Source organism: Geospiza fortis, unplaced genomic scaffold (genome assembly GCF_000277835.1).
Source record: "Geospiza fortis unplaced genomic scaffold, GeoFor_1.0 scaffold62, whole genome shotgun sequence".
NCBI lineage: Eukaryota > Metazoa > Chordata > Aves > Passeriformes > Thraupidae > Geospiza > Geospiza fortis.
The window spans coordinates 569,997-580,532 of NW_005054548.1; the positions used below are offsets into that span (position 1 = coordinate 569,997).

The window sequence follows — 10,536 nt, forward strand, 5'->3', positions numbered from 1 at the left end:
GGGAAAAAGGGAAAAAGGAAAGGAAAAAAGGAAAGGAAAAAAGGAAAGGAAAAAAGGAAAGGAAAGGAAAAAGAGTTCTAAATCACAGCAGAGGCCTGGGGAGAATGTTCAAATAATGGTTAATCCAAGAAAAGTGCTGTGTAACCCAGAACAGAACCTCAGCCACACCACAGGCTCCCCATCCTGCCACAGTTTTACAAGATCCCAAAAACCTCCATCCAATTTAGCAGCTCGCTTGAGCAGTGAGTCAGGACCAGATCATCCCCAAAAGTGCTCTCCAAACAAAAGAATTTCATGAGTAAGCTGTGCCTCAGGAAGGAGATGACCAAGGGAAGCACTCACTTCATATTTCATGGTGAAGAAGCCGTCGCCCCCGATCCCCTCGAGCGCGAAGGCCTGCACGATCGGCCACTTCTCCACGATGAACATGTCAAATATCTGCAGGTGGCCTGCAAAGCAAGCACAGCAACATTCCCTCACAAATCCTGGCATTTCAGCTCTCCCTGAGTCCTTGGGATTCACAGATCCAGTTGTAGAAAAATCCTATTTTTGTACAATTGAAAATCTTGAAGCGAAAAACATTTCTCATGCAGACGGCAATTTTGGAAGCTCCTCTACACTGTGAATTTGTGCCTTTTTCTCAGGATATTTCACATCTCCCTTGCAAACCTCATTACATCCTGATTAACAATTAAAATTCAAGATAATAAAGAGGGAGCTCTGCTTACTCCAGTTCATCAAATGCTTGGTCTTAAGGAAATACTGTCAAAATCACAGAATCCCAGAATGGTTTGGATGGGAAAGGACCTTAAAGTTCATCCCATTTTTCCCCTGCCATGGGCAGGGACACCTTCCACTGCCCCAAGGTGCTCCAAGCCCTGTCCAACCTGGCCTTGGTTGGATGGGGCTTGGATCCTGATCCCTGGACCCAATTCTAGGGATCCAGGGGCAGCCACAGCTTCTCTGGGCACCCTGTGCCAGGGTCTCACCACCCTCACAGGGAGGAATTTCTTCCATCAACCCCATTTAATCAGAATTTTAAGTTGAGGGAGATTAAAACTTCCTCCTGGCACTTCTATTAATGACTTTTCAGTCAGTCAGAGCATATCAGCCTTCCCTAAGGGAAGCTATAAAGAATTAGGACTAAAAAAAGAATGCAAGATTACAGTGCTGAGGCTCAAGGCTGGCTCCAGATCCCAACAGGAAGCTGTGCAGGGCAGTTTTTTGCAGTTCTAAAAAAGGAAATTTGCATAAAGAAATGTTTGTTCTCCCCTTCCATAAAGAAGGATTTATCTGGAGCTCCCATGGGAACAGAGAAGTTCTGTAGCAGCTCAAGACACTGCTCTGAATGCAAATCATTTCTCTGCCTCACACTGGGGGAATTCGCTCCCCAAATGAACTCTGAGGGCTTCCAGCTCTCAGAAAGAAATTCAACTCTTCAGGGAAAAGGAAACTAATGACTTACTAATCCTTATTTCTCTCCTAAGGCAAGGAAATCTTCATTCCCTGAAGCTGCAGGGTGCAAAAACACTTCCACACTCTGTGCTGGAACTTTAGGAGAATTTTAAACTTTCTCTTTTGAAAAGCACAGACCCACGAGAGAATCTTATATTTAACCTAAGGCTGTAGAGAAGGCTTCCAAAATGGATTAACAGCACTAAGATTACAAGTGTGTAATTTGAATAAGAGTGTGTGATATCACAAAGTAGAAAACTTAAGAGTTTAAAGTTTAAAATAGAATAATACACATGAAGCGTGTAATTACAAGTGTGTAATTTGTAATTACAAGTGTGTAATTTGAATAAGTGTGTGTAATATCACAAAGTAGAAAATGCAGAGTTTAAAGTTTTGAAATATAATAATATATATAAAGCTATATAAGAAGTTTTAAAGTAGTAGCTAGTTGTTCTTCCTCACCTTCTTCTTCATGAGTTTAAGTAATATTTTCAAATGAGACAAAAAGTTCACATTGCAGGACATAAAACATTAGTTATTGAGTGAAAAATAAAAATAATTTAAGTATCATTTCTTAATTAGATAGTTTAACCTTAAAAGACCTTGTAAAGAAAGAGAGTTAGGGATTTTATACCTTGTGAGTAAAATACTACACAACTCACTACTTATGAAACTGTAAAATAAATTTTTTAAAAATCTAAGTTTGAATGTGAAATACCATCTCAAGTACCTTCAATCCCAACCTTAACAAAAAAAAAAAAAAAAAAAAAAAAAAAATAGACCAAAAAAACCCCCAAAAACCAACAAGTCTGAGCATCACCCACCCTACCTTGGCAGCTGTAGGGGATCCCAATGCGACTGCAATCCCTGACCATGTCCACAAAGCTGGAAATCTTGAATTCCTCTGCAGCTTCTTCATCTTCATACTAAAAGAAGCCATTTCAAATCAAATTGGATTAGCCATGCCCTGATTTGATTGGTAGGAAAGAGAAGATGCAGCATTCAAAGCACTAAAGTATCACCTACAGCCTCCTGAAGCTCAAGCACCCATTTTTGGGAGGTGCTTTGGGATTTTGGAAATCCCACCATGGCAGAGATGGACTCAAGCCAATGGAAATTGGAAAAAAAATCAAACTTCAAAGCAAAGTTTTTAATCATGACATATGAAGGTATAATTATAGACTTTATTTTCAGCTTTCAGTGAAGTCTTTCAACATCCAGATTTGAAAGATAGAAGTAATTGTAAGGATACCAACTGATGTGCCATGAAAAACGTGCCACTGAGGGGAAAAAATGAAAATAAGGTACTGTATTACCAGCTAAACAACACTGAGCAAGGAAAATCAATGACAGAATAAACCCCAGGTCACGGGTTAGGCAAAGAAAATCAGTTTTGGTCTGAGGGAGAGGTGAACTGCAGGAAAAGGAGGAGGCAAGAAAAGGAGAAACCCTCCTGAACACTGTCTGAAGACTTCAGCAGACTGAAGAGCAAATATCCTAACTCAGAAAAGCATAAAAACCAGACTGAAGAGACAAATCACACTCAAGTCATTTTTCTAACAGAACACAAAGCTGCAAACACACTGACTTTGAGCTGAAAAGCAGTTTAGCAGCAAGTCTGGAACCAACAGGTTTAGCCCTGCTGGTTTCCTCATGAGCCACTTGTTTTCTGGAGCAAGACCAGAAGGCAGAGGTGTTTTGCCTAAGTTATTTTATTTAATTTTATTTTTATGTGCAGGGCTCTGAGCTTCTTATCAAGGCAAATGAAATGATGATGAATTTCTTGTGAGCTTCAGGGTACACCCAACACATTTCTTTTGAGGACAAGTTCTTTTAAGCCAAGCCTGAATTGAAGCTGCAGCCTCAGCTCCTCTGTGGTGTGTTCCTCCTTCAATCCCAGGCAGTCAGATCAAAGCTGCAGCTCAAAGCCAAGCCCCAAACAACTGCCAGTTTCTCAAGACTTCAAAATGTCATTGGAACAAGAACTTGGGTTTTGGCAGGGTGCTAAAGGTTTGCTCACAATCTACTCTTGCAGCCAGTTCAACTGTGGCACCCCAAAATTTACTACAGCCAATTTCTGTATTTTATCCTATTTGGTCACTTTGAACATGGGCATTTTTTTAGTAAAATGGGATTTTTTTTTCCCCAATAACTAGGATATTCTCTTAAATTCCTGTGGTCTAGTTAAAGCAAGTAGGAAGGAAAAAAGGAAGGAGAAGCTCTGTGTTTTGGCAGAGCCAGGTACAGCATTGCTTTATTTATTTCTAAAATTCTTGTGCTTTTTTGGTTTCATTTTTATGAAGTTCTTTCTATCACTAAAGCAACTACTTAAAAGCCACTGCAGGCAATTCTCCTGCAAACAGGATGCACTAAAAGCCTGACACAGCAAGGTTTTGTTTGTCTTTCAGTAGTAATCTAGGAAACTGGCAATTTTTATACATTGGCAATGTGACTGGAAGTGCTCAGTTCACTCACACCAGACAGCAATGAACTAGAACCGTATTTTCAGTTTCCAAATCCAAACCTTTCCCCTCATTTCCACAAAGAGCAAGGCACATGGTTCACCTTGCCAGTCACATCATTTTTTTCAAGGCAACACTGTGTGATTAAGGTTCTTTACCACAATAAATCATATCAAAGCCCATAAGCAGATGAAGCTTAAAATTCAATAGCTGAGATTGCAGCTGCACTGGCAACTGCATGGTAAGAACTCCTCTGCTCCTGACTCCAAAGTGCAAATGTTCTCCCAGCATCAGATTTGCCCTCTCAACAAGGATTTTGGCAACAAAGAAGCCTTGTGAAGCCAGGCTTTAAGTTTTGCTGGGGCATGTTTTAACCTGGAGCTCAGCTGTTCTAGCCTAACAAGAATTATCCCTCTCTGCTGCACTCCTGGAATTGTATCCACAATTTTGGGATCCATGGACGAGGTATTTATAAACTGGAGCAAGATCAGTGGAGGGCCACCACAATCAGCACTTGTCCCAGAAGGAGACATCCAGGCTTGCTCAATATCTGCACCTCAAACCCACCAAAATATTACTGAGATGGTGAAGTCAGCCTCTCCACAGTGGTCATGACAAAAGTCATGATTTAAAATGATCAGGTTTGGGTTTGACAAAAGGAAACACTTTTTCACTAGGAGGACAGTGGGAAAATGCAGCCGAGGTTCTGCAGTCATCCTTGGACGCTTCCAACACCCAGCTGCAAAAAAACCTTGAGAAATCTGATCTGATCTCACCACTGAAGTAGGAGGCTGGACAAGATGATCTCCAGAGGTCCCCTGTAATCTGAATTATTTCCTAATTCTGTGATCTAAGCTATAAAAATACTATCAGTCTATTATAAGCCCCATCACAGACACATAAAAACACAATCAGGCTATTATAAGTCCCATCCCTTCCAAGCTGAAAACTCAACAAAAAGTTTCTCTCCCTGACTTTCCCACTCTTTTTTCCACTGGCTCCACTCACCACAACAGGTTCCAAACCCACTCCCTGCAGAATTCAGAACAATTCTAACTTAGAAAAGGAACTACACAGAACTCAGTGTAGGAAGAAGCATTTCCAGTCTCCACTGGAATGAAAAGGTCCTTATTCTACACCCAGACAAAGAGTATTTTCATTTTTTACTCCTCTAAAAATACTTCACAACAATAAATGGACTTTTTCTAGAATACTTTGACCTTTTAAGTTCAAGATGAAACTCACATCAGTCATGGGATGTAGTGGAAGTGAGGTTAACAGTTCCTGACAGAAAGATTTAATAGTTCAAATGAAAATACATTATGAAGTTTCTTTATTTTAAAGGACTTACTAAGCCCATCTTTCCCAATATTCTAAAACTACTGGCAGCCAATGCAAACACTGCTTTTTGCTTTGATGTGGGAAATCTCAGCGTTGACTGTGATACTTGATTCACATTTTGCATTTTTCACAAGCCACATTTTTTTCCTCATTAAAAGATCACTGACTCGGGTCAAAACAACAGCAATTAGTGGGAGAGAGGAGCAATTTGTCCTCACACTCCAACAAATAAAAGTATTGACAACATATTCTTCTTGCACACTTTAGCAAATGATTAATACCTAGATGTATACACATATCATCCCCCCTGCTGAGGAGGAAAGAGAAAAAAAGGCTTCTGGAAAGAACATTTTTTAAAGTTTCACTTTAAGGATCAGTTCATTAACAAGTTCATTAGCAAATCTTGTCTGCATTCACTTTTCACTTACCTCATTTTCAGTCAGACAGTGGAAATGCAAGTTCCTCCAGTGTGCCACATAGGGTAAAAGATGATTGTAATTCACAGGGTTGCAGTACAGATGAACACTGTCAGGTTTTATTAATATGATTATATCTGCAACAAGCACAACAAACATTCCAGCATCAGGACTCCACACACAAGAGAAACTGAACAGAAAAACATTTTTTTCTATTATGCACCTCATTAAGAAAGAAAATTGTTCAGCTATCTGAATGCAATTCCTGATTTCTTTTAAACAAGCAGAAAGAACAGTTGGCAGCCACAGGCAGTCCCAAGCACAAGAGCACTTGTAACTGCTCCAGACAACTGGGGGGTAATTCCCAAGTCTTGCACAGAACTTGCATCAGCCTGTCCTTTGTGCAGCCAAGAGGCTCAGGATGAGCCTTCCCAGAGCACTTCCAGAATTTAAACTCCAGCTGCTCTTGCCTGATGTTACCTCAGAGCTGCTTCAAGTAAAAACTATCAACACCACAGCCAACAACCAAAAGTTTCATGCAAATAAGGGAAAAACAAGCTGTGATCACAGGGATTGGCCACATTCCGAGTATGACAAAGGTGAGTTAATGTGGTGAAGTAAAAAAGAGCTCAAGTATTTCAGAAGTGCAGAGGTGTGATCACACAATATTAATAACACGTACATACACACATTGACTGAACTAATGGACTGTAATTGTGTAAGTTTACAACATTTGAGATAAATGTCATATGTTTTATGCTCCACAAATTATCTTTTTATGTTTAAAAATGAGCCCTTCAGCATTGTTTCTAAGAAGATATCTTCAGGCATATACAGACTACACAGACAACTTGAGACTTAATGACCTTTTCTTTTCTTTTTGTATGTCCCTTTTTCTGCTCATCTTCTGTCCAGAACAGGTAAAAATGTTGAGAACATTACTCACCATCCAGAACTTCTTCAGGAAAACCTGTCCTTTCAAAGTCATTGTTGTTCTGGTTGTACAAACCAAAGAGCAGATAATTTGCCAGCTCTCTGCACCCTTCATTGTATCGACTGTCTATCCCTGCAAAAGCAAAACCAGAGGAGAATTGGTGTGTGTCCTGACCTTGCACACCTGAAAAGTTTGTTTTCTTCCTCAATTTATTAAATTTTAAAGCAGGAGTATGAACTCAACTCTCCAACTGAACACACTGAGAGAACAGGGTAGGGAAAAAGGAGATTTTGCAAGATCACTGCTACATGCTGACATCCTCCTTTCAATCTAAATCCACGAGTATTCCTTGAAAAATTTAAATATCTTGTTTTCTGCAGTGCTGTGCATTCAAAATTCTGTTTTTTCTAGTAATTCAAACATCTGTCTGGATGCAGGATGCATTCTAATTAATATGTTCTTGATTGAAGCTTCCTAACAAACTAATCCTGTGACCCAAATCTCCTGCTTTAGAATACATGATTAAACATTATCTTATCAGTGTTATAGAGCAATCCCTGAGTCACCAGAGAGCCACTGCAGACTTCTGACAATTTGTGAAAAGATGTTCTGACAAAAAATATGGGGTACAAAGAGCTTCCAAAGAAACCTTTCCTGGTCTTTGGGAAAATTAAATGAAAACAACTGAAGATCTGGAGAATGAAGAGACAGAAGATAATTTCAAGAAGAAAGGAATGAGGTCACAGATTTAGAAACTATTTTCATCTATCTTCATCTCTCTGGATGACAGTCACAGTCATAATTCTACTGTAATAAACCAAATTTTTTCAAACAAATACAAGTGCACATAAAGCAACATCCTTGCCATCCACATTTCACAGAGCTCACCAGTCCTGAGTGCCAAAAAATTCCTCTAATGGCAAATTTTCCTACCAAGTTATATTAGAATTCAGTGGAATCCTTGCCAACAAATTTGGATTTATTACATTAGGATGCAGTGGAACGGCTGCCAACAAAATAGGATTTGTTAGCACTGCTAAAAGAGAGATCAGGACATTGATAATGTAATAACATGGCCTGAACATCTGAGTCTCAGCACTTGAACTGGAAACCAAACCAGTCAAGAGTCACCTGGACTTGGCAAAAACTGGAACGAACCTCAGGTTTTATGCTCCTTTTTCATGTTAGGTTTCAGCTTTAGGGTGCTAACCAGATGATGTGTCTGTATCCAGCTACTGAACATCTCACAAACTCTTAACAAACTCTTTGTTTGCTCAGTAACTTTGGTAGCTCACATGTTTTCCAAGGTATCTGATATTTCATGGAAAGCTGCCTCACATCTGTCTCAGCTTTCTCAGCCCTCAAAGTCTTTTTCCAGCCATAATCTTTGAATCCTCATTCTCCTGCTGTTTCTGACCTCTCATTCATAGGTGTCCCTGTGTTTTATTTACATTTTCAGCCCCATGAAAGCAGGCGCACCAATGTAATCTGGAATTCAGTGGGACTCAACAAACAAATATTGCTGCAAAGCCCTTGTGTCTAGGTGGGATTTTAATTACAAACAAGTGGAGACTCCCTGACTCCCTTCTTTCAGGAAGAAACAGTCCCATTGTTTTAGAGAACTCCATTTCAATGGAATCAGCCTCCTTGGAATCAGCTGCAGCCTTGGGAAGTGAGCACACACAATCTCCTGAGGATAATCTGTTCCACTGATCACCTGCCTAACTGAAGCACCTTCTGAAGGCTCAGAGGAGCAACAATCTGGCACAGACAGACTGAAAGAGCTGGCAATGTCCAGCCTGGGAAAGAGAAGGCTCCAGAAAGATCTCAAAGCCCCTTCCAGTGCCTAAAGGGGCTGCAGGAGAGCTGGAGAGGGACTGGGGACAAGGGATGGAGGGACAGGACACAGGGAATGGTTCCCACTGCCAGAGGGCAGGGATGGATGGGATATTGGGAAGAATTATTCCCTGTGAGGGTGCTGAGGTTCTGGCACAGGGTGCCCAGAGCAGCTGTGGCTGCCCCTGGATCCCTGGAAGTGCCCAAGGCCAGGTTGGACAGGGCTTGGAGCCACCTGGGACAGTGGCAGGTGTCCCTGCCCATGGCACCAAGTTGGAACTACTTTAAGGTCCCTTCAATCTAAACCATTCTATGATCCTGTGATTCTAATTTCTGGAAGATCAGAAGAAAAATGAGAAACTGCCATCACTTTAAAAAAAAAAAAAGTTGATGTCACCATCACTTGAAGAGTTTGAGATTTTATCTGGGTACAGCAGCTTAGAGCAGGGAAGATCTTCCAAGCCAAATGTCAAACCCCTGCTTTTTTCAGTTAATGACAGAAGGAGGGGAAGAGAAAACAAAAGATCTTAAAGGGGGACAGCTGACAAATTTAACTCTTATAATAGAGGACATGGGTGAATTATTGCTTGCAGAGCACTGACAGCCACAGAGGGAAGGCATTTTTTTAACATAAAACCATGAATTCCGCAAAATATTTGGAATTTGTGATTTACTTGAGTCTTTCAAGTATCCTGTCGAGACAAGAGTTTTCACACTGAGACTTTAGTGCTATTCTACAGCAACACATGGAGTTAAAGGAACAGATATAGTTAGCAGAAAACAAACAGGAAATGAAACAATGACCAAGATAAGAGCATATCAGGAGTCCTCCCCAGAACAATGGGCAAGGCCATTATTTAGGAAAGCCCGACGCCTGTCTCCAGCTAAGCTGGGAGTTTGGAACTCCCCCCTCCTGTTCCCAGCCCGGGGCAGGGCTGTGAGCACACCCTGAGTCAGGCTGAGCCTGAGGCTCCTGCTCTGCTCCCCAGGCAGGGCTCAGCTGCCCCTCAGAGAGCCCATTCGGGTTGTTAAATTGGCAGAAAGTGCGAAAAAAGCCAATAATTTGTTTTAAAATTGTAAAAGTTTAAGAGTAATAAAATAGCTATAAAAATAGTAATTAAAAAATAGAGTAATAATAATATGGCCAATCAGAGTTAGGACAATAAAAGCAAAGAATTATGGACCTCTGGATGCTTCCTGGGCACTAAGCCCCAAAAAGCAGAGCTCTCTAACAAAGGATTAACCCTTAAAAGCAATAGCTTGTTGCATATTCATATATCTCATACATGATGCAAACATCCCCTTCAAACTGAGGATTTTTCTGTTTATTGTCAATTTCCCCCCTTCATCTTGTAAATTGCCTTGGTTCCCTGGAGTCTGGGCCTTCCCAATAAGGAGGCAATAATTCTTTCCTTGGAATCCTGTTGTATCTCCATCCAGAGAGGATAATGAGAAGAATTTCTTGGTTATCTTTTCCATTTCTTGGGTCAGTTACAAAAAAGTCTCTTACATCACATAATTTCCATTTTAATATTATGCTATAGCCTCAAAATTCTATTTACCACGCTACTTAAAAGAAATTAATACAATATAATGTTCCAACATAACACATACAATATTCATTTTAATATTTGTGAAGAGCCAATCATAAAAATTTTCAAAAAAGCTTTCTGGCCAAATGCAGGGGGGGAAATCTGTCTGCTGGATAAGATCAAGTGGGTGTGAGATACCCAGGGATGCAAAATGCACCTGGGGACAGCAGGAGGGAGAGGATGGAGGCAATGGACACATCACCTTCAGATATTGGCCCAAAAGCAACAGAATTCTGGAACTGCTGCAAAATAATCCTTCAAATAGTCTCTGTCTGGAAAGGGAATGGGATGAACAATCAGAGTGATGTGCTAAAGGTTCTCAGAATGTGGGAGAAACACCAGCAGGGAGAGCTCTGTGTGGGATGGAGATAATGGAGAAAAAATAACCTAAAAAAGATTATATGAACATTATGTTTCTAGGTTCTGTTCACGTATTGCTTTTTTAAATTATAAATAACCTAGATGATTTATTTAGATTTTATATTATATATTATAAAAAC

The 10,536-nt window shown here is 40.3% G+C and overlaps 1 protein-coding gene across 1 annotated transcript in view; it reads right to left on the minus strand.

Annotated features, from left to right (window-relative positions):
• The window catches only part of CUNH20orf194 (chromosome unknown C20orf194 homolog), a 67,695-nt gene that overhangs the window by 48,675 nt on the left and 8,484 nt on the right, over positions 1-10,536 (minus strand). Inside the window, exons 3-6 of the mRNA XM_014310559.2 lie at positions 6,621-6,740; positions 5,687-5,811; positions 2,285-2,381; positions 343-449 (exon numbers count right to left, since the gene is read on the minus strand). Of these exons, the coding sequence (XP_014166034.2) occupies positions 343-449; positions 2,285-2,381; positions 5,687-5,811; positions 6,621-6,740 (449 nt within the window). The remainder of the gene's footprint in view (positions 1-342; positions 450-2,284; positions 2,382-5,686; positions 5,812-6,620; positions 6,741-10,536) is intronic.